A 27890-nucleotide genomic window follows, 5' to 3' on the forward strand; every position below is an offset into this window, starting at 1 on the left:
CTGGCATTATTTTCTCGTATGACGCACCGCAATGCTGTAGAAAGCGAAGGGCGTGTAATGCCCACGCCTTCCTCTGTACTTCGCATTTCACTGCCATGATATTTATCAATACGTTCAACATTTAGCTCAGCTGGTTTGGTCCAAGCTTACGTTACGTGTGTTATATAAAACCAACATTTTTCTTTCTTCGTCCATTCTGGTTGGCTTTGCGGCAGGCATGACAGACGCAGATGTAGTGAAGGATAATGTTACTGTTAACATAAATTACGTTAACATTCGGCCACTCATATTCCTAAGCCTTCACGAATTCTCTAAGGACGAAATATATCAAGACTGTTTATATACGGACGGTTCTCTGTTGAGGGTCGGGTGGTGGGGGTGGGTCAAGGCTACGAGCAACAGGACCCAACCTTGACCCTTGGAAGTTTTCAAGGTGTCGTGGAGCCACCATGACCAACCACACCACCGTTACCTCAGCACTGGAAGCGAGTGTCCATTACCACAGTGGACGGACAAGCAACGCACCGGGGGTACGTTACCATGATAACATGGTCGGCTCTGGCGTTACCATAACTTGTACCATACAATATATACAGGTGTGGGGTACGTTACCATGATAACATGGTCGGCTTGGGTTTACCTTAACTACTGTACCATACAATATATATAGGTTCGGGGTACGTTACCATGATAACATGGTCGGCTCTGGCTTTACCATAACTTGTACCATACAATATATATAGGTGTGGGGTACGTTACCATGATAACATGGTCGGCTCTGGCTTTACCATAACTTGTACCATACAATATATATAGGTTCGGGGTACGTTACCATGATAACATGGTCGGCTCTGGCTTTACCATAACTTGTACCATACAATATATATAGGTGTGGGGTACGTTACCATGATAACATGGTCGGCTCTAGCTTTACCATAACTTGTACCATACAATATATATATAGGTGTGGGGTACGTTACCATGATAACATGGTCGGCTCTGGCTTTACCATAACTTGTACCATACAATATACATAGGTGTGGGGTACGTACCATGACATGGTCGGCCTGGTGGAGTTTCCTTGTAGCTGGTGGAGACCGGAGCTACACTCCTGTCGTGAGGGAGAGAGAGAGAAGAACTGGTGGTGAGTGAGGGGGAGAGAGAGAGAGTGAGTGTTGGAGTTTTAAAAAAATCATTTATATGAAAAATACGATTTTTTCTTCTTTTCTTTTCACATCTCATTTGCCAACTACCAATCAAGGTTGTTTCCTCGTGTCATTATCTATTATTTTTTTTCTCATCATAATCATTGATTTCATTGCATAAAAAAGAGAGTTTCAGTGACCCCCCCATGTGACCTTACCTGACCTTCCTTGTCCGGCTTCCTGGGCGGCCTGGTGACCTTGTTGACCCGAGCCGAATTGACCTCCCTCCTGGCTGGGGCGGGGCGCTGCACCTGGTGCCGACGGTGGCCCACTGACCTGGGCTGGCCTCCTCCACCTGCCTCGTCCTCATCTGTCAACTGAACACCCCACCGTGAGTAAGGCTGAGGATAGCGTGAGTATCTGGGGAAGGAGGGTGAGTAAGGCTGAGGAGAGGGTGAGCATCTAGGGAAGGAGGGTGAGTAAGGCTGAGGAGAGGATGAGTATCAAGGGAAGGAGGGTGAGTAAGGCTGAGGAGAGGGTGAGTATCTAGGGGAGGAGGGTGAGTAAGGCTGAGGGGAGGATGAGTATCTGGGGAAGTGAGTAACGCCGAGGAGAGGGTGAGTAAGATTAAGGAGAGGGTGAGTCTCTGGGGAAGGTGAGTAAGGCTGAGAAGAGGATGAGTATCTGGGGGAGGAGGGTGAGTAAGGCTAAGGAGAGGGTGAGTATCTGGGGAAGGTGAGTAAGGCTGAGAAGAGGGTGAGTAAGATTAAGGAGAGGGTGAGTATCTGGGGAAGTGAGTAAGGCTGAGGAGAGGGTGAGTAAGATTAAGGAGAGGGTGAGTATCTGGGGAAGGTGAGTAAGGCTGAGAAGAGGGTGAGTATCTGGGGAAGTGAGTAAGGCTGAGGAGAGGGTGAGTAAGATTAAGGAGAGGGTGAGTATCTGGGGAAGGTGAGTAAGGCTGAGGAGAGGATGAGTATCTGGGGGAAGGTGAGTAAGGCTGAGTACTCAATCTGAGGGAGGAGGGTGAGTAAGGTCTGGTGGAGCAGCTAGGTAGCCATAAGGATAAAGTTAACCTTAGAAGGATGAGTATCTGGGGAGGTGAGTAAGGCTGAGTATCTGGGGGAGGAGGGCGAGTAGCGTCTGGTGGAGCAACTATGTAACCATGAGGACAGAGTTGACCTTGGCTGGGCCAGATGACCCACCGACTGCCATAGTTTCCTCCTGTCAGTGTTAGTTTAGGTGGTTCACATGGTACGACCTTTGGGCACGACGGTACGACCCTTGGGTACGACGGTGTGACCCTTGGACACGACGGTACGACCCTTGAGCACGACCCTTGGACACGACGGTACGACCCTTGGGCACGACCCTTGGACACGACGGTACGACCCTTGGTCACGGCAGTACGACTCTTGGAAATGCTTGCCTGGCCCATGACCTATTTAGGTCAGAGGTCAGGCAATCGTACCCAAAGCGTTGTGCGATCGTACCGTCGTGCTCAAGGATCGTACCGTCGTGCTCAAGGATCGTATCGTCGTGCTCTAGGATCGTACCGTCGTGCTCAAGGATCGTACCGTCGTGCTCAAGGATCGTACCGTCGTGCTCTAGGATCGTACCGCTATGCTGAGGGGTCAAAGAGAAAAAATGTGTGGATCGGAACGCTGCACGAGTGAGAAACAAAGAAACTGAAAGATACAGAGATAATGAAAGACACAATGTCATCCACACAGTACCAATCCCAAGGGAATTTATCGAAATATCGAGAAAATGTGGTAAAAAACGGGTAATCAGAGAAAACGAGTCGCCACGAGTGAAGAAAACGGGAAGGTTTATGGGGAACACCCGCTGTGCAAGGCTGAAAAGGCTCCATTCTTCTTCTTCCTCTTCCTCTTCTTCTCCTTCTCCCTCTTCCTCTCTCTTCTCCTTCTTCCTCTTCTTCTTCTTCTTCTTCTCCCTCCTCTCTCTTCTCCTCCTCTTTTTCTTCCTCTTCTTCTTCTTCCTCCTCTTCCCCTTCTTCTTCTTCTTCTTCTTCTTCTTCTTCTTCTTCTTCTTCTTCTTCCTCCTCTCTCTTCTTCTTCCTCCTCCTCTCTCTTCTTCTTCTTCTTCCTCCTCTCTCTTCTTCTTCCTCCTCCTCCTCTCTCTTTTCCTCCTCCTCCTCTTCTTCTTCATCTTCCACGGTTCACGAAACACGACTGAGAGGTTGTGGAGGTTGTGATACATACATATATCTAGGTCGTTTCCCGCGTCAGCGAGGTGGCGCCAAGAAAAGACGAAGAACGACGCATCCACTCATATATATATATATATATATATATATATATATATATATATATATATATATATATATATATATATATATATATATATTCCTATGAGTCCATGGGGAAAATGAAACACAATAATTTCCCAAGTGCACTTTCGTGTAATAATCTCATCATCAGGGAAGATACAAAAAAGAAATATAACAGTCAGTTGATGCATATCAACATACACACATACATACATATATTCACATGTTCACATTTATACTTACATATACTGAGGCCTCATACAGAGCAAAAACTAATTCCTGTAAATGCATTAGAAGGGCATGGGAGGAGGAGGAGGAGGAGGAAAAGGGAGTACGCACATCCCATTATGCCAGATACATATTCATGTCTGGTAACACAGGCGTTATCTGTCCGGCCGTCAATTACCACCGACTGTCACGACCCGTCCACAAGACGGAGACACACGCCGCCTGGGGAGTCACCAGTCTGTCTGTTAGTGACGACGGACTGACTGACTGAAGAAGAACTTCTCCTTCCTGACTTGCGATGGGCGGATGTCCATCTCGTTCCTGGCGTGTGACTGGCTCATGTCCTCCTCGTCCCTAGCGTATGATTGGCTGATGTCCTTCTCGTCCCTGGCGTATGATTGGCTGATGTCCTTCTCGTCCCTGGCGTGTGATTGGTCCACGCAAGTAAGACGGAAGGGAGCTGTGGTGCACCTCTGGTCAGTCCCCCTCCCTGGCCCTCCCTCCAGCCCCTCGTAAATGAGTCTTCATTCTCTACCGTGGCGGCCGACGCCCGTCCCTCGTCATCGGTCGGTCTCCTCCCCAGCAGGAGAGACGCTCACGGTGCTGCTGGGGACCTGAGGTGCTTGGGGACACGCTGGGGCGAGACGCGAGGATCCACCCTCAGGCTAAGACGACGAACGCCATGTTAAGGTCGGTCATCCCCTGACGTGTTGGGTGATGGGAAGGGAAGGAGGGAGGAGACACAAGAGGGAGGGAGAGAGGGAGGAGACACAAGAGGGAGGGAGAGAGGGAGGAGACACAAGAGGGAGGGAGAGAGGGAGGAGACACAAGAGGGAGGGAGAGAGGGAGGAGACACAAGAGGGAGGGAGAGAGGGAGGAGACACAAGAGGGAGGGAGAGAGGGAGGAGACACAAGAGGGAGGGAGAGAGGGAGGAGACACAAGAGGGAGGGAGAGAGGGAGGAGACACAAGAGGGAGGGAGAGAGGGAGGAGACACAAGAGGGAGGGAGAGAGGGAGGAGACACAAGAGGGAGGGAGAGAGGGAGGAGACACAAGAGGGAGGGAGAGAGGGAGGAGACACAAGAGGGAGGGAGAGAGGGAGGAGACACAAGAGGGAGGGAGAGAGGGAGGAGACACAAGAGGGAGGGAGAGAGGGAGGAGACACAAGAGGGAGGGAGAGAGGGAGGAGACACAAGAGGGAGGGAGAGAGGGAGGAGACACAAGAGGGAGGGAGAGAGGGAGGAGACACAAGAGGGAGGGAGAGAGGGAGGAGACACAAGAGGGAGGGAGAGAGGGAGGAGACACAAGAGGGAGGGAGAGAGGGAGGAGACACAAGAGGGAGGGAGAGAGGGAGGAGACACAAGAGGGAGGGAGAGAGGGAGGAGACACAAGAGGGAGGGAGAGAGGGAGGAGACACAAGAGGGAGGGAGAGAGGGAGGAGACACAAGAGGGAGGGAGAGAGGGAGGAGACACAAGAGGGAGGGAGAGAGGGAGGAGACACAAGAGGGAGGGAGAGAGGGAGGAGACACAAGAGGGAGGGAGAGAGGGAGGAGACACAAGAGGGAGGGAGAGAGGGAGGAGACACAAGAGGGAGGGAGAGAGGGAGGAGACACAAGAGGGAGGGAGAGAGGGAGGAGACACAAGAGGGAGGGAGAGAGGGAGGAGACACAAGAGGGAGGGAGAGAGGGAGGAGACACAAGAGGGAGGGAGAGAGGGAGGAGACACAAGAGGGAGGGAGAGAGGGAGGAGACACAAGAGGGAGGGAGAGAGGGAGGAGACACAAGAGGGAGGGAGAGAGGGAGGAGACACAAGAGGGAGGGAGAGAGGGAGGAGACACAAGAGGGAGGGAGAGAGGGAGGAGACACAAGAGGGAGGGAGAGAGGGAGGAGACACAAGAGGGAGGGAGAGAGGGAGGAGACACAAGAGGGAGGGAGAGAGGGAGGAGACACAAGAGGGAGGGAGAGAGGGAGGAGACACAAGAGGGAGGGAGAGAGGGAGGAGACACAAGAGGGAGGGAGAGAGGGAGGAGACACAAGAGGGAGGGAGAGAGGGAGGAGACACAAGAGGGAGGGAGAGAGGGAGGAGACACAAGAGGGAGGGAGAGAGGGAGGAGACACAAGAGGGAGGGAGAGAGGGAGGAGACACAAGAGGGAGGGAGAGAGGGAGGAGACACAAGAGGGAGGGAGAGAGGGAGGAGACACAAGAGGGAGGGAGAGAGGGAGGAGACACAAGAGGGAGGGAGAGAGGGAGGAGACACAAGAGGGAGGGAGAGAGGGAGGAGACACAAGAGAGAGGGAGAGAGGGAGGAGACACAAGAGGGAGGGAGAGAGGGAGGAGACACAAGAGGGAGGGAGAGAGGGAGGAGACACAAGAGGGAGGGAGAGAGGGAGGAGACACAAGAGGAAGGGAGAGAGGGAGGAGACACAAGAGGGAGGGAGAGAGGGAGGAGACACAAGAGGGAGGGAGAGAGGGAGGAGACACAAGAGGGAGGGAAGGGAGGACGCCTGCAGGCACCGAGGCAGAGACTATCTCCATTATCTCGACGACACTTGCTCAAATATTCACGAGTCTTTTGCCATCATCTTGTGGCTGGCAGGCCGGCCGGCCGGTCAGAGTCGAGCTCTCCTTACTATTTCTCGATGACAGTTTCCTACACACACACACACACACACACACAACACACAACACTACTACTCTAACGAAGGAAACTTTCCGTCCACCTGGTCTCCAAAAGATAATGACGCTGGAGTGACGTTTAACTGACAATGACGCCAAAGGGACGTCATACATCGGTAATTGTATGTGTGTGTGTGTGTGTGTGTGTGTGTGTGTGTCCTAACAAGGGACTAATGATAACGTAAGCGTTCGTCTACGTCAAAGTTCCTCTACCTTGCCTCGGTTGAGGAATCGCTTCAAAACAACACGTTTAAAAACAAAAGCTTTATGGCAGCAACATTAGCTTTATGGCAGCCATCAGACGAGCTAAAGAAGAGCTCCATCTGTTCATCACGTACCCCAGCTGACACACATATTTGTAAGTTATGACAGAATTCCGCAGAACCCCTTGAGGGATGGTTTCGGGGGTAACCGCTGCGTTCCGGGGAACCCCAGCTGACACGCACTGCTCTGTGTCAACAAAAGCTGCCCTTAACGTACATAATGAAGTGTCGTTGATGATATCTTCAGATTTTCAACTTCAGATTTTAATGAAAATCTGGGTATAAGTGGTATTCTATATGGTGATTGAGTGCATCGAGTCAAAAGACTGCATTACGAAAAATTAAGCGCTTAATTACATACTTAAGATTAATCATAATCATAATAATATGCTAATTACTCAACTAATTACACGAATTTTAAGGTTTTGACCACAGATTCTTATTCAGCAGACATAAAAGCATCTATGCTGAAATTTTCAGAAAAATCCATGTTTTCAAAAACATCAAGAAAAACCCATGGCTATATAGCCTTGGATAATATTTTGCTCAGATTTTCAACTTCTTCAGATTTTAATGAAAATCTGGGTATAAGTGGTATTCTACATGGTGATTAAGGATATCGAGTCAAAAGACTGCATTTTGTAAAATGAAGCCTTGGATTTTTCTTGATTTTTTTCAAAAAATGGATTTTCTTGAAATTTTCAGCATAGATGCGTTTTCGTATGCTAAATGCGAATATGTGGTCAAAACCCAAAAATTCGTGAAATTCGTCGAGTAATTAGCATACAAATTTTATTATAATTAATCTTAGAAGTAATTAAAGGCATTAATAGTGCGAAATGCAGTCATTTGACTAGAAATCCTTAATCAGCATTCAAAATAATATCTATATCCAGATTATCAATAAAATCTGAAGAATACGAATCTGTGGTTAAAAATTCGTGTAATTAGTCAAGTAATTACCATACTAATTTTATTATAATTAATTTTAGGAGTAATTAAAGGCATTAATAGTGCGAAATGCTGTCATTTGACTAGAAACCTTAATCAGCATTTAAAATAACATCTATATCCAGATTTTCATTAAAATCTGAGGAAGTTGAAAATCTGAGCAGAATATTTGGATTTTTCTTGATTTTTTTTTCTTCAAAAAATGGATTTTCTTGAAATTTTAAGCATAGATACGTTTCGGTACGCTGAATACAAATCTGGGGTCAAAACCCAAAAATTCGTGAAATTAGTCGAGTAATTAGCATACTAATTTTATTATAATTAATCTTAGTAATTAAAGGCATTAATAATGCGAAATGCTGTCATTTGACTAGAAATCCTTATTCAGCATTTAAAATAATATCTATATCCAGATTTTCATTAAAATCTGAAGAAGTTGAAAATCTGAGCAAAATATTTGCAAAGGCTATACTATGTCTGGGATTTTTTTTTTTTTTTTTTTTCAAAAAACGGATTTTCTAGAAATTTTCAGCATAGATGCTTTTCGGTATGCTGAATGCGAATCTGTGGTTAAAAACCAAAACTTCGTGTAATTAGTCGAGTTATTAGCATACTAATTTCATTATAATTAATCTTAGGAGTAATTAAAGGCATTAATAGTGCCAAATGCTGTCATTTGACTAGAAATCCTTAATCAGCATGTAAAATAACATCTATATCCAGATTTTCATTAAAATCTGAAGTTGAAAATCTGACCAAATATTTGGTAATATTTGGATTTTTCTTGATTTTTTCAAAAAATGGATTTTCTTGAGAATTTCAGCATAGATGCTTTTCGGTATGGTGAATACGAATCTGTGGTTAAAACCCCAAAAATTCGTGTAATTAGTCGAGTAATTAGCATACTAATTTTATTATAAATTTTAGGAGTAATTGAAGGCATTACTAGTGCGAAATGCTGTCATTTGACTACAAATCCTTAATCAGCTTGTAAAATAACATCTATATCCAGATTTTCATTAAAATCTGAAGGAGCTGAAAATCTGAGCAAAATATTTTTGATTTTTTCAAAAAATGAATTTTCTTGAAATTTTAAGCATAGATGCGTTTCGGTAGGCTGAATACGAATCTGTGGTTAAAACCCAAAAATTAGTGTAATTAGTCGAGTAATTAGCATAATAATGTTATTATAATTTTAGGAGTAATCAAAGGCATTAATTGTGCGAAATGCTGTCATTTGACTAGAAATCCTTAATAAACATGTAAAATAACATCTATATCCAGATTTTCATTAAAATCTGAAGAAGTTGAAAATCTGAGCAAAATATTTGGTCAGGATTTTTCTTGATTTTTTCAAAAAATGGATTTTCTTGAGAATTTCAGCATAAATGCTTTTCGGTATGCTGAATACGAATCTATGGTTAAAACCCAAAAATTCGTGTCATTAGTCGAGTAATTAGCATACTAATTTTATAATTAATCTTAGGAGTAATTAAAGGCATTAATAGTGCGAAATGCTGTCATTTGACTAAAAATACGAAATCAGCATCTAAAATAACATCTATATCCAGAATTTCATTAAAATCTGAAAAAGTTGAAAATCTAACCAAATATTTGGATTTTTCTTGATTTTTTCAAAAACTGGATTTTCTTGATATTTTCAGCATAGATGCTTTTCGGTATAGTGAATAGGAATCTGTGGTGAAAACCCAAAAATTCGTGTAATTAGTCGAGTAATTAGCAAACTAATCTTATAATTAATTTAAGGAGTAATTAAAGGCATTAAGAATACTAAATGCTGTCATTTGACTAGAAATCCTTAATCAGCATGTAAAATAACATATATTAATAACATATATTAAGATTTTCATTAAAATCTGAAGAAGCTGAAAATCTGAGCAAAATATTTGGATTTTTCTTGATTTTTTCAAAAAATGGATTTTCTTAAAATTTTAAGCATCGATGCCTTACGGTACACTGAATACGAATCTGTGGTCAAAACCCAAAAATTCGTGAAATTAGTGGAGTAATTAGCATACAAATTTCATTATAATTAATCTTAGTAGTTAAAGGCATTAATAATGCGAAATGGTGACATTTGACTAGAAATCCTTAATCATCATTTAAAATAATATCTATAGCCAGATTCTTATTAAAATCTGAAGCTGAAAATCTGAGCAAAATATTTGGTGAGACTAGGATTTTTCTTATTTTTTTTTTTAATTTCAAAAAAAGGATTTTCTTGATCTTTTCAGCATAGATGCTTTTCGGTATGCTGAATACGAATCTGTGGTTAAAACCCAAAAATTCGTATAATTAGTCGAGTAATTAGCATAATTTTATGATTTTCGAAGTAATCAAGGGCATTAATTGTGCGATATGCTGTCATTTGACTAGAAATCCTTAATCAGCATGTAAAATTACATCTATATAAACATTTTTATTAAAATCTGAAGTTGAAAATCTGAGCAAAATATTTGCATTTTTCTTGATTTTTTCAAGAAATGGATTTTCTTGAGAATTTCACCATAGATGCTTTTCGGTATGCTGAGTACGAATCTGTGGTCAAAAACCAAAAATTCGTGAAATTAGTCGAGTAACTGGCATACTAATTTTTTTATAATTAATCTTAGTAATTAAAGGCATTAAAAGTGGGAAATCCTGTCATTTGACTAGAAATCCTTAATCAGCATGTATAACAACATCTATATCCAGATTTTCATTAAAATCTGAAGTTGAAAATCTGACCAAATATTTGGTAAGCCTTGGATTTTTGTTGATTTTTTTTTTTTCAAAAAAAGGATTTTCTTAAGAATTTCAGCATAGATGATTTTCGCTAAAGTGAATAAGAATCTGTGGTTAAAATCCAAGAATTCGTGAAATTAGTCGAGCAATTAGCATACTAACTTAATTATAATTAATTTTAGGAGTAATTAAAGGAATTAAAAGTGGGAAATGATGTCATTTGACTAGAAATCCTTAATCAGCGTGTAAAATAACATCGACATCCAGATTTTCATTAAAATCTGAAGAAGTTGAAAATCTGGATTTTTTTTTATTTTTTTCAAAAAATGGATTTTCTTGAGAATTTCAGCATAAATGCTTTTCGGTATGCTGAATACGAATCTGTCGTTATAACCCAAAAATTCGTATAATTAGTCGAGTAATTAGCATACTAATCTTATAATTAAATTTAGGAGTAATTAAAGGCATTAATAATGCTAAATGCTGTCATTTGACTAGAAACCCTTAATCAGCATGTAAAATAACATGTATATTTAGATTTTCATTAAAATCTGAAGAAGTTGAAAATCTGAGGATTTTTTTTTCAAAAAATGGATTATCTTGAAATTTTAAGCATAGAGGCCTTTTGCTACGCTGAAATCGAATCGGTGGTCAAAACCCAAAAATTCGTGAAATTAGTCGAGTAATTAGCATACAAATTTTATTATAATCAATCTTAGTAATTAAAGGCATTAATAATGCGAAATGGTGTCATTTATCTAGAAATCATTAATCAGCATTTAAATAATATCTATATCCAGATTTTCATTAAAATCTGAAGAAGTTGAAAATCTGACCAAATATTTGGATTTTTCTTGATTTTTTTCAAAAAATGGATTTTATTGAAATTTTAAGCATAGATGCCTTTCGGTACGCTAAATTCGAATCGGTGGTCAAAACCCAAAAATTCGCGAAATTAGTCGAGTAATTAGCACATAATTTTTATTATTAATCTTAGGAGTAATTAAGGGCATTAATAATTCGAAATGCTCTCATTTGACTAGAAATCCTTAATCAGCATGTAAAATAACATCTATATCCAGATTTTCATTAAAATCTGAAGAAGTTGAAAATCTGAGAAAAATATTTGGTAAGGCTATAGCCTTGGATTTTTCTTGATTTTTTTTTTCAAAAAATGGATTTTCTTGAAATTTTAAGCATAGATGCTTTTCGGTACGCTGAATTCGAATCGGTGGTCAAAACCCAAAAATTCGTGAAATTAGTCGAGTAATTAGTATAAAAATTTTATTATAATCAATCTTAGTAATTAAAGTAATTAAATAATGCGAAATGGTGTCATTTGACTAGAAATCCGTAATCAGCATTTAAATAATATCTATATCCAGATTTTCATTAAAATCTGAAGAAGTTGAAAATCTGAGCAAAATATTTGGTGAGACTAGGATTTTTCTAGATTTTTTTTTTTTTTCAAAAATTAGATTTTCTTGAACTTTTCAGCATAGATGCTTTTCAGTATGCTGAATGCGAATCTGTGGTTAAAACCCAAAAATTCGTGTAATTAGTCGAGTAATTAGCATAATAATTTTATTATAATTTTAGGAGTAATCAAGGGCATTAATTGTGCGAAATGCTGTCATTTGACTAGAAACCCTTAATCAGCATGTAAAATAACATCTATATTCAGATTTTCATTAAAATCTGAAGAACTTGAAAATCTGAGCAAAATATCTAGGCTTTTTCTTGATTTTTTTTTCAAAAAATGGATTTTCTTCAGAATTTCAGCATAAATGCTTTTCGGTATGCTGAATATGAATCTGTGGTTAAAATCCAAACATTCGTGTAATTAGCCGAGTAATTAGCATACTAATCTTATAATAATTAAATTTAGGAGTAATTAAAGACATTAGTAATGCTAAATGCTGTCATTTGACTAGAAACCCTTAATCAGCATGTAAAATAATATCTATATTCAGATTGTCATTAAAATCTGAAAAAGGTGAAAATCTCAGCAAAATATTTGGAATTTTCTTGATTTTTTTCAAAAACTGGATTTTCTTGAAATTTTAAGCATAGATGCCTTTCGGTACGCTGAATTCGAATCGGTGGCCAAAACCCAAAAATTCGTGAAATTAGTCGAGTAATTAGCATACAAATTTTATAATCAATCTTAGTAATTAAAGACATTAATAATGCGAAATGGTGTCATTTATCTAGAAATCCTTAATCAGCATTTAAATAATATCTATATCCAGATTTTCATTAAAATCTGAAGAAGTTGAAAATCTGAGCAAAATATTTGGTGAGACTAGGATTTTTCTAGATTTTTTTTTTTTTAAAAAATGGATTTTCTTGAACTTTTCAGTATAGATGCTTTTCGCTATGCTGAATGCGAATCTGTGGTTAAAACCCAAAAATTCGTGTAAGTAGTCGAGCAATTAGCATAATTCTATTATAATTTTAGGAGTAATCAAAGGCATTATTTGTGCGAAATGCTGTCATTTGACTAGAAATCCTTAATCAGCATGTAAAATTACATCTATATACACATTTTTAATAAAATTTGAAAAAGTTGAAAATCTGAGCAAAATATTTGGATATTTCTTGATTTTTTCAAAAAACGGATTTTCTTGAGAATTTCAGCATAAATGCTTTTCGGTATGCTGAATACGAATCTGTGGTTAAAACCCAAAGATTCGTGTAATTAGTAGAGTAATTAGCATATTAATCTTATTATAATTAAATTTAGGAGTAATTAAAGGCATTAATAATGCTAAATGCTGTCATTTGACTAGAAACCCTTAATCAGCATGTAAAATAACATCTATATTCAGATTTTCATTAAAATCTGAAGAACTTGAAAATCTGAGCAAAATATCTAGGCTTTTTCTTGATTTTTTTTTCAAGAAACGTATTTTCTTGAGAATTTCAGCATAAATGCTTTTCGGTATGCTGAATACGAATCTGTGGTTGAAACCCAAAAATTCGTGTAATTAGTCGAGTAATTAGCATACTAATTTTATTATTAATCTTAGGAGTAATTAAAGGCATTAATAATACAAAATGCTGTCATTTGACTAGAAATCCTTAATCAGCATGTAAAATAACATCTATATCTAGATTTTCATTAAAATCTGAAGTTGAAAATCTGAGCAAAATATTTGGATTTTTCTTGATTTTTTTTCAAAAAATGGATTTTCTTGAAATTTTAAGCATAGATGCCTTTCGGTACGCTGAATTCGAATCGGTGGTCAAAACCCAAAAATTCGTGTAATTAGTCGAGTAAGTAGCATACCAATTTTATAATTAATCTTAGGAGTAATTAAAGGCATCAATAATGCGAAATGCTGTCATTTGACTAGAAATCCTTAATCAGCATGTAAAATAACATCTATATTTAGATTTTCATTAAAATATGAAGTTGAAAATCTAAGGAAAATATTTGGATTTTCCTTGATTTTTTTCAAAAAATGGATTTTCTTGAAATTTTAAGCATAGATGCCTTTCGATACGCTGAATTGGAATCGGTGGTCAAAACCCAAAAAATCGTGTAATTCGCCGAGTAATTAGCATACTAATTTTATAATTAATCTCAGGAGTAATTAAAGGCATCAATAATGTGAAATGCTGTCATTTGACTAGAAATCCTTAATCAGCATGTAAAATAACATCTATATTTAGATTTTCATTAAAATCTGAAGAAGTTGAAAATCTGAGCAAAATATTTGGGAAGGCTATAGCCTTGGATTTTTCTTGATTTTTTCAAAAAATGGATTTTCTTGAAATTTTAAGCATAGATGCCTTTCGGTACGCTGAATTCGTATCGGTGGTCAAAACCCAAAAATTCGTGAAATTAGTCGAGTAATTAGCATACAAATTTTATTATTAATCTTAGGAGTAATTAAAGGCATTAATAATTCGAAATGCTGTCATTTGACTAGAAATCCTTAATCAGCATGTAAAATAACATCTATATCCAGATTTTCATTAAAATTTGAAAAAGTTGAAAATCTGAGCAAAATATTTGGTAAGGCCTTGGATTTTTCTTGATTTTTTTTCAAAAAATGGATTTTCTTGAGAATTTCAGCATAAATGCTTTTCGGTATACTGAATACGAACCTATAGTTAAAACCCAAACATTCGTGTAATTAGTCGAGTAATTAGCATACTAATCTTATTATTATTAGATTTAGAATTAAAGGCATTAATAATGCTAAATTCTGTCATTTGACTAGAAACCCTTAATCAGCATGTAAAATAACATCTATATTCAGATTTTCATTACAATCTGAAGAAGTTGAAAATCTGAGCAAAATATTTGCCTTGGATTTTTCTTGATTTTTTTCAAAAAATGAATTTTCTTCAGAATTTCAGCATAAATGCTTTTCGGTATGCTGAATACGAATCTGTGGTTGAAACCCAAAAATTCGTGTAATTAGTCGAGTAATTAGCACACAAATTTTATAATTAATCTTAGGAGTAATTAAAGGCATTAATAATGCGAAATGCTGTGATTTGACTAGAAATCCTTCATCAGCATGTAAAATAACATCTATATCTAGATTTTCATTAAAATCTGAAGAAGTTGAAAATCTGAGCAAAATATTTGGTAAGGCTGTAGCCTCGGATTTTTCTTGATTTTTTTTCAAGAAATGGATTTTCATAAGAATTTCAGCATAAATGCTTTTCGGTATGCTGAATACGAACCTATAGTTAAAACCCAAACATTCGTGTAATTAGTCGAGTAATTAGCATACTAATCTTATAATTAAATTTAGAATTAAAGGCATTAATAATGCTAAATGCTGTCATTTGACTAGAAACCCTTAATCAGCATGTAAAATAACATCTATACTCAGATTTTCATTAAAATCTGAAAAAGCTGAAAATCTGAGCAAAATATTTGGTAAGGCCTTGGATTTTTCTTGATTTTTTTTCAAAAAATGGATTTTCTTGAAATTTTAAGCATAGATGCCTTTCGCTACGCTGAATTCGAATCTGTGGTCAAAACCCAATAATTCGCGAAATTAGTCGACTAATTAGCATACAAATTTTATAATTAATCCTAGGACTAATTAAAGGCATTAATAATTCGAAATGCTGTCATTTGACTAGAGATCCTTAATCAGCATGTAAAATAACATCCATATTTAGATTTTCATTAAAATCTGAAGAAGTTGAAAATCTGAGCAAAATATTTGGTAAGGCTATAGCCTTGGATTTTTCTTGATTTTTTTCAAAAAATAGATTTTCATAAGAATTTCAGCATAAATGATTTTCGGTATGCTGAATACGAACTCTAGTGGTCAAAACCCAAAATTCGTGTAATTAGTCGAGTAATTAGCATACAAATCTTATAATTAAATTTAGAATTAAAGGCATTAATAATTCTAAATGCTGTCATTTGACTAGAGATCCTTAATCAGCATGTAAAATAACATCTATATTCAGATTTTCATTAAAATCTGAAGAAGTTGAAAATCTGAGCAAAATATTTGGTAAGGCTATAGCCTTGGATTTTTCTTGATTTTTTTCAAAAAATGGATTTTCATAGAATTTCAGCATAGATGCCTTTCGGTACGCTGAATACGAAACGGTGGTCAAAAACCCAATAATTCGTGAAATTAGTCGAGTAATTAGCATACAAATCCTATAATCTAATCTTAGGAATTAAAGGCATTAATAATTCGAAATGCTGTCATTTGACTAGAATCCCTTAATCAGCATGTAAAATAACATCTATATCCAGAATTTCATTAAAATCTGAAGAAGTTGAAAATCTGAGCAAAATATTTGGTAAGGCTATAGCCTTGGATTTTTCTTGATTTTTTTTCAAAAAATGGATTTTCTTGAAATTTTAAGCATAGATGCCTTTCGCTACGCTGAATTCGAATCTGTGGTCAAAACCCAATAATTCGCGAAATTAGTCGAGTAATTAGCATACAAATTTTATAATTAATCCTAGGACTAATTAAAGGCATTAATAATTCGAAATGCTGTCATTTGACTAGAGATCCTTAATCAGCATGTAAAATAACATCCATATTTAGATTTTCATTAAAATCTGAAGAAGTTGAAAATCTGAGCAAAATATTTGGTAAGGCTATAGCCTTGGATTTTTCTTGATTTTTTTCAAAAAATGGATTTTCATAAGAATTTCAGCATAAATGCTTTTCGGTATGCTGAATACGAAACTATAGTTAAAAACCAAACATTCGTGTAATTGGTCGAGTAATTAGCATACTAATCTTATAATTAAATTTAGAATTAAAGGCATTAATAATGCTAAATGCTGTCATTTGACTAGAATCCCTTAATCAGCATGTAAAATAACATCTATATTCAGATTTTCATTAAAATCTGAAGAAGTTGAAAATCTGAGGAAAATATTTGGTAAGGCTATAGCCTTGGATTTTTTCTTGATTTTTTTCAAAAAATGGATTTTCTTGAAATTTTAAGCATAGATGCCTTTCGGTACGCTGAATTCGAATCTGTGGTCAAAACCCAATAATTCGTGAAATTAGTCGTGTAATTAGCATACAAATTCCATTATCTATCTTAGGAGTAATTAAAGGCATTAATAATTCGAAATGCTGTCATTTGACTATAAATCCTTAATCAGCATGTAAAATAATATCTATATCCAGAATTTCATTAAAATCTGAAGAAGTTGAAAATCTGAGCAAAACATTTGGTAAGGCTATAGCCTTGGATTTTTTCTTTATTTTTTTCAAAAAATGGATTTTCTTGAAATTTGAAGCATAAATGCTTTTCGGTATGCTGAATACGAACCTATAGTTAAAACCCAAACATTCGTGTAATTAGTCGAGTAATTAGCATACTAATCTTATAATTAAATTTAGAATTAAAGGCATTAATAATGCTAAATGCTGTCATTTGACTAGAAACCCTTAATCAGCATGTAAAATAACATCTATATTCAGATTTTCATTAAAATCTGAAGAAGTTGAAAATCTGAGCAAAATATTTGGTATTTTTTTCAAAAAATGGATTTTCTTGAAATTTTAAGCATAGATGCCTTTCGGTACGCTGAATTCGAATCTGTGGTCAAAACCCAATAATTCGTGAAATTAGTCGAGTAATTAGCATACAAATTTTATTATTAATCTTAGGAGTAATTAAAGGCATTAATAATTCGAAATGCTGTCATTTGACTAGAAATCCTTAATCAGCATGTAAAATAACATCTATATCCAGAATTTCATTAAAATCTGAAGAAGTTGAAAATCTGAGCAAAATATTTGGATTTTTCTTGATTTTTTTGAAAAAATGGATTTTCATAAGAATTTCAGCATAAATGCTTTTCGGTATGCTGAATACGAAACTATAGTTAAAAACCAAACATTCGTGTAATTGGTCGAGTAATTAGCATACTAATCTTATAATTAAATTTAGAATTAAAGGCATCAATAATGCTAAATGCTGTCATTTGACTAGAATCCCTTAATCAGAATGTAAAATAACATCTATATTCAGATTTTCATTAAAATCTGAAGAAGTTGAAAATCTGAGCAAAATATTTGGTAAGGCTATAGCCTTGGATTTTTCTTGATTTTTTTCAAAAAATGGATTTTCTTGAAATTTGAAGCATAGATGCCTTTCGGTACGCTGAAATCGAATCGGTGGTCAAAACCCAATAATTCGTGAAATTAGTCTTGTAATTAGCATACAAATTCCATTATCAATCTTAGGAGTAATTATAGGCATTCATAATTCGAAATGCTGTCATTAGACTAGAAATCCTTAATCAGCATGTAAAATAACATCTATACTCAGATTTTCATTAAAATCTGAAAAAGTTGAAAATCTGAGCAAAATATTTCGTAAGGCCTTGGATTTTTCTTGATTTTTTTCAAAAAATGGATTTTCTTGATATTTTAAGCATAGATGCCTTTCGCTACGCTGAAGTCGAATCGGTGGTCAAAACCCAATAATTCGTGAAATTAGCAGAGTAATTAGCATACAAATTTTATTATTAATCTTAGGAGTAATTAAAGGCATTAATAATTCGAAATGCTGTCATTTGACTAGAAATCCTTAATCAGCATGTAAAATCACATCTATATTCAGATTTTCATTAAAATCTGAAAAAGTTGAAAATCTGAGCAAAATATTTGGTAAGGCTGTAGCCTCGGATTTTTCTTGATTTTTTTTTCAAAAAATGGATTTTCATAAGAATTTCAGCATAAATGCTTTTCGGTATGCTGAATACGAACCTATAGTTAAAACCCAAACATTCGTGTAATTAGTCGAGTATTTAGCATACTAATCTTATAATTAAATTTAGAATTAAAGGCATTAATAATGCTAATCTGTCATTTGACTAGAAACTCCTTAATCGGACATGTAAAATTAATTAATTCAGTTTTTTTAATGAAAGTTGAAAATCTAAAGCAAAATTTTGGTAAGTTAGCCTTGGATTTTCTTGATTTTTTTCAAAAATGGATTTTTCTGAGAATTTCAGCATAAATGCTTTCGGCATGTAATACAACCCATAGTTAAAACCCAAACATTCGTTAAATAGTCGAGTAATTAGAATACTAATCTTATAGTATAATTTAGAATTAAGGCATTAATAAGCTAATGTGTCATATTGACTAGAAACCCTTAATCAGATGTAAATAACATCTATACTAGATTTTCATTAAATTCTGAAGAGTTGAAAATTGAGCAAAATATTTGGTTAAGGCTATAGCTTGGATTTTTCTTCATTTTTTCAAAAATCGATTTTCTTGATATTTTAAGCATGGGTTTTGCTTACGTGAAGTGAAATCGTGTAAAACCCAAAATATTCGGTGAATTTGAGTAATTAGCATACAAATTTTATAATTAATCCTAGGACTAATTAAAGGCATTAATAATTCGAAATGCTGTCATTTGACTAGAGATCCTTAATCAGCATGTAAAATAACATCCATATTTAGATTTTCATTAAAATCTGAAGAAGTTGAAAATCTGAGCAAAATATTTGGTAAGGCTATAGCCTTGGATTTTTCTTGATTTTTTTCAAAAAATGGATTTTCATAAGAATTTCAGAATAAATGCTTTTCGGTATGCTGAATACGAACCTATAGTTAAAAACCAAACATTCGTGCAATTGGTCGAGTAATTAGCATACTAATCTTATAATTAAATTTAGAATTAAAGGCATTAATAATGCTAAATGCTGTGATTTGACTAGAATCCCTTAATCAGCATGTAAAATAACATCTATATTCAGATTTTCATTAAAATCTGAAGAACTTGAAAATCTGAGGAAAATATTTGGTAAGGCTATAGCCTTGGATTTTTTCTTGATTTTTTTCAAAAAATGGATTTTCTTGAAATTTTAAGCATAGATGCCTTTCGCTACGCTGAATTCGAATCTGTGGTCAAAACCCAATAATTCGCGAAATTAGTCGAGTAATTAGCATACAAATTTTATTATTAATCTTAGGAGTAATAAAAGGCATTAATAATTCGAAATGCTGTCATTTGACTAGAGATCCTTAATCAGCATGTAAAATAACATCTATATCCAGAATTTCATTAAAATCTGAAGAAGTTGAAAATCTGAGCAAAATAATTGGTAAGGCTATAGCCTTGGATTTTTCTTGATTTTTTTTCAAAAAATGGATTTTCATAAGAATTTCAGCATAAATGCTTTTCGATATGCTGAATACGAAACTATAGTTAAAAACCAAACATTCGTGTAATTGGTTGAGTAATTAGCATACTAATCTTATAATTAAATTTAGAATTAAAGGCATTAATAATGCTAAATGCTGTCATTTGACTAGAATCCCTTAATCAGCATGTAAAATAACATCTATATTCAGATTTTCATTAAAATCTGAAGAAGTTGAAAATCTGAGCAAAATATTTGGTAAGGCTATAGCCTTGGATTTTTTCTTGATTTTTTTCAAAAAATGGATTTTCTTGAAATTTGAAGCATAGATGCCTTTCGGTACGCTGAATTCGAATCGGTGGTCAAAACCCAATAATTCGTGAAATTAGTCGTGTAATTAGCATACAAATTCCATTATCTATCTTAGGAGTAATTAAAGGCATTCATAATTCGAAATGCTGTCATTAGACTAGAAATCCTTAATCAGCATGTAAAATAACATCTATATCCAGATTTTCATTAAAATCTGAAGAAGTTGAAAATCTGAGCAAAATATTTGGTAAGGCTATAGCCTTGGATTTTTCTTGATTTTTTCAACAAATGGATTTTCTTGAAATTTTAAGCATAGATGCCTTTCGGTACGCTGAATTCGAATCTGTGGTCAAAACCCAATAATTCTTGAAATTAGTCGAGTAATTAGCATACAAATTTTATTATTAATCTTAGGAGTAATTAAAGGCATTAATAATTCGAAATGCTGTCATTTGACTAGAAATCCTTAATCAGCATATAAAATAACATCTATACCCAGATTTTCATTAAAATCTGAAGAAGTTGAAAATCTCAGCAAAATATTTGGTGAGGCTATAGCCTTGGATTTTTCTTGATTTTTTTGAAAAAATGGATTTTCATAAGAATTTCAGCATTAATGCTTTTCGGTATGCTGAATACGAACCTATAGTTAAAACCCAAACATTCGTGTAATTAGTCGAGTAATTAGCATACTAATCTTATTATAATTAAATTTAGAATTAAAGGCATTAATAATGCTAAATGCTGTCATTTGACTAGAAACCCTTAATCAGCATGTAAAATAACATCTATATTCAGATTTTCGTTAAAATCTGAAGAAGTTGAAAATCTGAGCAAAATATTTGGTAAGGCTATAGCCTTGGATTTTTCTTGATTTTTTTCAAAAATGGATTTTCTTGAGAATTTCAGCATAAATGCTTTTCGGTATGCTGAATACGAACCTATAGTTAAAACCCAAACATTCGTGTAATTAGTCGAGTAATTAGCATACTAATCTTATTATAATTAAATTTAGAATTAAAGGCATTAATAATGCTAAATGCTGTCATTTGACTAGAAACCCTTAATCAGCATGTAAAATAACATCTATACTCAGATTTTCATTAAAATCTGAAAAAGTTGAAAATCTGAGCAAAATATTTGGTCAGGGTATAGCCTAGGATTTTTCTTGATTTTTTTCAAAAAATGGATTTTCTTGATATTTTAAGCATAGATGCCTTTCGCTACGCTGAAGTCGAATCGGTGGTCAAAACCCAATAATTCGCGAAATTAGTAGAGTAATTAGCATACAAATTTTATTATTAATCTTAGGAGTAATTAAAGGCATTAATAATTCGAAATGCTGTCATTTGACTAGAAATCCTTAATCAGCATGTAAAATCACATCTATATTCAGATTTTCATTAAAATCTGAAAAAGTTGAAAATCTGAGCAAAATATTTGGTAAGGCTGTAGCCTCGGATTTTTCTTGATTTTTTTTCAAAAAATGGATTTTCATAAGAATTTCAGCATAAATGCCTTTTCGGTATGCTGAATACGAACCTATAGTTAAAACCCAAACATTCGTGTAATTAGTCGAGTAATTAGCATACTAATCTTATTAATTAAATTTAGAATTAAAGGCATTAATAATGCTAAATGCTGTCATTTGACTAGAAACCCTTAATCAGCATGTAAAATAACATCTATATTCAGATTTTCATTAAAATCTGAAGAAGTTGAAAATCTGAGCAAAATATTTGGTAAGGCTGTAGCCTTGGATTTTTCTTGATTTTTTTCAAAAAATGGATTTTCTTAGAATTTTCAGCATAAATGCCTTTTCGGCTATGCTGAATACGAACCTATAGTTAAAACCCAAACATTCGTGTAATTAGTCGAGTAATTAGCATACTAATTATTATAATTAAATTTAGAATTAAAGGCATTAATAATGCTAAATGCTGTCATTTGACTAGAAACCCTTAATCAGCATGTAAAATAACATCTATATTCAGATTTTCATTAAAATCTGAAGAAGTTGAAAATCTGAGCAAAATATTTGGTAAGGCTATAGCCTTGGATTTTTCTTGATTTTTTCAAAAAATGGATTTTCATAAGAATTTCAGCATAAATGCTTTTCGATATGCTGAATACGAACCTATAGTTAAAACCCAAACATTCGTGTAATTAGTCGAGTAATTAGCATACTAATCTTATAATTAAATTTAGAATTAAAGGCATTAATAATGCTAAATGCTGTCATTTGACTAGAATCCCTTAATTCAGCATGTAAAATAACATCTATACTCAGATTTTCATTAAAATCTGAAGAAGTTGAAAATCTGAGCAAAATATTTGGTAAGGCTATAGCCTTGGATTTTTTCTTGATTTTTTTCAAAAAATGGATTTTCTTGAAATTTGAAGCATAGATGCCTTTCGGTACGCTGAATTCGAATCGGTGGTCAAAACCCAATAATTCGTGAAATTAGTCGTGTAATTAGCATACAAATTCCATTATCTATCTTAGGAGTAATTAAAGGCATTCATAATTCGAAATGCTGTCATTAGACTAGAAATCCTTAATCAGCATGTAAAATAACATCTATATCCAGATTTTCATTAAAATCTGAAGAAGTTGGAAATCTGAGCAAAATATTTGGTAAGGCTATAGCCTTGGATTTTTCTTGATTTTTTCAACAAATGGATTTTCTTGAAATTTTAAGCATAGATGCCTTTCGGTACGCTGAATTCGAATCTGTGGTCAAAACCCAATAATTCTTGAAATTAGTCGAGTAATTAGCATACAAATTTTATTATTAATCTTAGGAGTAATTAAAGGCATTAATAATTCGAAATGCTGTCATTTGACTAGAAATCCTTAATCAGCATATAAAATAACATCTATACCCAGATTTTCATTAAAATCTGAAAAAGTTGAAAATCTCAGCAAAATATTTGGATTTTTCTTGATTTTTTTGAAAAAATGGATTTTCATAAGAATTTCAGCATTAATGCTTTTCGGTATGCTGAATACGAACCTATAGTTAAAACCCAAACATTCGTGTAATTAGTCGAGTAATTAGCATACTAATCTTATTATAATTAAATTTAGAATTAAAGGCATTAATAATGCTAAATGCTGTCATTTGACTAGAAACCCTTAATCAGCATGTAAAATAACATCTATATTCAGATTTTCGTTAAAATCTGAAGTTGAAAATCTGAGCAAAATATTTGGTAAGGCTATAGCCTTGGATTTTTCTTGATTTTTTTCAAAAATGGATTTTCTTGAGAATTTCAGCATAAATGCTTTTCGGTATGCTGAATACGAACCTATAGTTAAAACCCAAACATTCGTGTAATTAGTCGAGTAATTAGCATACTAATCTTATTATAATTAAATTTAGAATTAAAGGCATTAATAATGCTAAATGCTGTCATTTCACTAGAAACCCTTAATCAGCATGTAAAATAACATCTATATTCAGATTTTCATTAAAATCTGAAGAAGTTGAAAATCTGAGCAAAATATTTGGTAAGGCTATAGCCTTGGATTTTCCTTGATTTTTTTCAAAATATGGATTTTCTTGATATTTTAAGCATAGATGCCTTTCGCTACGCTGAATTCGAATCTGTGGTCAAAACCCAATAATTCGTGAAATTAGTCGAGTAATTAGCATACAAATTCCATTATCTATCTTAGGAGTAATAAAAGGCATTAATAATTCGAAATGCTGTCATTTGACTAGAGATCCTTAATCAGCATGTAAAATAACATCTATATCCAGAATTTCATTAAAATCTGAAGAAGTTGAAAATCTGAGCAAAATATTTGGTAAGGCTATAGCCTTGGATTTTTCTTGATTTTTTTCAAAAAATGGATTTTCATAAGAATTTCAGCATAAATGCTTTTCGATATGCTGAATACGAAACTATAGTTAAAAACCAAACATTCGTGTAATTGGTTGAGTAATTAGCATACTAATCTTATAATTAAATTTAGAATTAAAGGCATTAATAATGCTAAATGCTGTCATTTGACTAGAATCCCTTAGTCAGCATGTAAAATAACATCTATACTCAGATTTTCATTAAAATCTGAAGAAGTTGAAAATCTGAGCAAAATATTTGGTAAGGCTATAGCCTTGGATTTTTCTTGATTTTTTCAAAAAATGGATTTTCATAAGAATTTCAGCATAAATGCTTTTCGGTATGCTGAATACGAACCTATAGTTAAAACCCAAACATTCGTGTAATTAGTCGAATAATTAGCATACTAATCTTATAATTAAATTTAGAATTAAAGGCATTAATAATGCTAAATGCTGTCATTTGACTAGAATCCCTTAATCAGCATGTAAAATAACATCTATATTCAGATTTTCATTAAAATCTGAAGAAGTTGAAAATCTGAGCAAAATATTTGGTAAGGCTATAGCCTTGGATTTTTTCTTGATTTTTTTTTCAAAAAATGGATTTTCTTGAAATTTTAAGCATAGATGCCTTTCGGTACGCTGAATTCGAATCGGTGGTCAAAACCCAATAATTCGTGAAATTAGTCGTGTAATTAGCATACAAATTCCATTATCTATCTTAGGAGTAATTAAAGGCATTCATAATTCGAAATGCTGTCATTAGACTAAAAATCCTTAATCAGCATGTAAAATAACATCTATATCCAGATTTTCATTAAAATCTGAAGAAGTTGAAATCTGAGCAAAATATTTGGTAAGGCTATAGCCTTGGATTTTTCTTGATTTTTTTCAAAAAATGGATTTTCTTGAAATTTAAGCATAGATGCCTTTCGGTACGCTGAATTCGAATCTGTGGTCAAAACCCAATAATTCGCGAAATTAGTCGAGTAATTAGCATACAAATTTTATTATTAATCTTAGGAGTAATTAAAGGCATTAATAATTCGAAATGCTGTCATTTGACTAGAAATCCTTAATCAGCATGTAAAATAACATCTATACCCAGATTTTCATTAAAATCTGAAGAAGTTGAAAATCTGAGCAAAATATTTGGTAAGGCTATAGCCTTGGATTTTTCTTGATTTTTTTGAAAAAATGGATTTTCATAAGAATTTCAGCATTAATGCTTTTCGGTATGCTGAATACGAACCTATAGTTAAAACCCAAACATTCGTGTAATTAGTCGAGTAATTAGCATACTAATCTTATTATAATTAAATTTAGAATTAAAGGCATTAATAATGCTAAATGCTGTCATTTGACTAGAAACCCTTAATCAGCATGTAAAATAACATCTATACTCAGATTTTCATTAAAATCTGAAGAAGTTGAAAATCTGAGCAAAATATTTGGTAAGGCTATAGCCTTGGATTTTTCTTGATTTTTTTCAAAAATGGATTTTCTTGAGAATTTCAGCATAAATGCTTTTCGGTATGCTGAATACGAACCTATAGTTAAAACCCAAACATTCGTGTAATTAGTCGAGTAATTAGCATACTAATCTTATTATAATTAAATTTAGAATTAAAGGCATTAATAATGCTAAATGCTGTCATTTCACTAGAAACCCTTAATCAGCATGTAAAATAACATCTATATTCAGATTTTCATTAAAATCTGAAGAAGTTGAAAATCTGAGCAAAATATTTGGTAAGGCTATAGCCTTGGATTTTCCTTGATTTTTTTCAAAATATGGATTTTCTTGATATTTTAAGCATAGATGCCTTTCGCTACGCTGAATTCGAATCTGTGGTCAAAACCCAATAATTCGTGAAATTAGTCGAGTAATTAGCATACAAATTTCATTATTAATCTTAGGAGTAATAAAAGGCATTAATAATTCGAAATGCTGTCATTTGACTAGAGATCCTTAATCAGCATGTAAAATAACATCTATATCCAGAATTTCATTAAAATCTGAAGAAGTTGAAAATCTGAGCAAAATATTTGGTAAGGCTATAGCCTTGGATTTTTCTTGATTTTTTTCAAAAAATGGATTTTCATAAGAATTTCAGCATAAATGCTTTTCGATATGCTGAATACGAAACTATAGTTAAAAACCAAACATTCGTGTAATTGGTTGAGTAATTAGCATACTAATCTTATAATTAAATTTAGAATTAAAGGCATTAATAATGCTAAATGCTGTCATTTGACTAGAATCCCTTAATCAGCATGTAAAATAACATCTATACTCAGATTTTCATTAAAATCTGAAGAAGTTGAAAATCTGAGCAAAATATTTGGTAAGGCTATAGCCTTGGATTTTTCTTGATTTTTTCAACAAATGGATTTTCTTGAAATTTTAAGCATAGATGCCTTTCGGTACGCTGAATTCGAATCTGTGGTCAAAACCCAATAATTCGTGAAATTAGTCGTGTAATTAGCATACAAATTCCATTATCTATCTTAGGAGTAATTAAAGGCATTCATAATTCGAAATGCTGTCATTAGACTAGAAATCCTTAATCAGCATGTAAAATAACATCTATATCCAGATTTTCATTAAAATCTAAAGAAGTTGAAAATCTGAGCAAAATATTTGGTAAGGCTATAGCCTTGGATTTTTCTTGATTTTTTCAACAAATGGATTTTCTTGAAATTTTAAGCATAGATGCCTTTCGGTACGCTGAATTCGAATCTGTGGTCAAAACCCAATAATTCTTGAAATTAGTCGAGTAATTAGCATACAAATTTTATCATTAATCTTAGGAGTAATTAAAGGCATTAATAATTCGAAATGCTGTCATTTGACTAGAAATCCTTAATCAGCATATAAAATAACATCTATACCCAGATTTTCATTAAAATCTGAAGAAGTTGAAAAACTCAGCAAAATATTTGGTGAGGCTATAGCCTTGGATTTTTCTTGATTTTTTTGAAAAAATGGATTTTCATAAGAATTTCAGCATTAATGCTTTTCGGTATGCTGAATACGAACCTATAGTTAAAACCCAAACATTCGTGTAATTAGTCGAGTAATTAGCATACTAATATTATTATAATTAAATTTAGAATTAAAGGCATTAATAATGCTAAATGCTGTCATTTGACTAGAAACCCTTAATCAGCATGTAAAATAACATCTATATTCAGATTTTCGTTAAAATCTGAAGAAGTTGAAAATCTCAGCAAAATATTTGGTAAGGCTATAGCCTTGGATTTTTCTTGATTTTTTTCAAAAATGGATTTTCTTGAGAATTTCAGCATAAATGCTTTTCGGAATGCTGAATACGAACCTATAGTTAAAACCCAAACATTCGTGTAATTAGTCGAGTAATTAGCATACTAATCTTATTATAATTAAATTTAGAATTAAAGGCATTAATAATGCTAAATGCTGTCATTTGACTAGAAACCCTTAATCAGCATGTAAAATAACATCTATACTCAGATTTTCATTAAAATCTGAAGAAGTTGAAAATCTGAGCAAAATATTTGGTAAGGCTATAGCCTTGGATTTTTCTTGATTTTTTTCAAAAAATGGATTTTCTTGATATTTTAAGCATAGATGCCTTTTGCTACGCTGAAGTCGAATCGGTGGTCAAAACCCAAAAATTCGTGAAATTAGTAGAGTAATTAGCATACAAATTTTATTATTAATCTTAGGAGTAATTAAAGGCATTAATAATTCGAAATGCTGTCATTTGACTAGAAATCCTTAATCAGCATGTAAAATCACATCTATATTCAGATTTTCATT

At 34.1% G+C, this 27890-nt stretch overlaps 1 protein-coding gene across 1 annotated transcript in view; it reads right to left on the reverse strand.

Moving 5' to 3' along the window:
• Nucleotides 1-27890, reverse strand: part of LOC139751150 (uncharacterized) — a 97818-nt gene that overhangs the window by 29432 nt on the left and 40496 nt on the right. The window contains exons 3-4 of the mRNA XM_071666249.1: nt 1364-1522; nt 1010-1111 (exon numbers count right to left, since the gene is read on the reverse strand). Of these exons, the coding sequence (XP_071522350.1) occupies nt 1010-1111; nt 1364-1522 (261 nt within the window). The remainder of the gene's footprint in view (nt 1-1009; nt 1112-1363; nt 1523-27890) is intronic.

Source organism: Panulirus ornatus, chromosome 11, assembly GCF_036320965.1.
Source record: "Panulirus ornatus isolate Po-2019 chromosome 11, ASM3632096v1, whole genome shotgun sequence".
Lineage (NCBI taxonomy): Eukaryota > Metazoa > Arthropoda > Malacostraca > Decapoda > Palinuridae > Panulirus > Panulirus ornatus.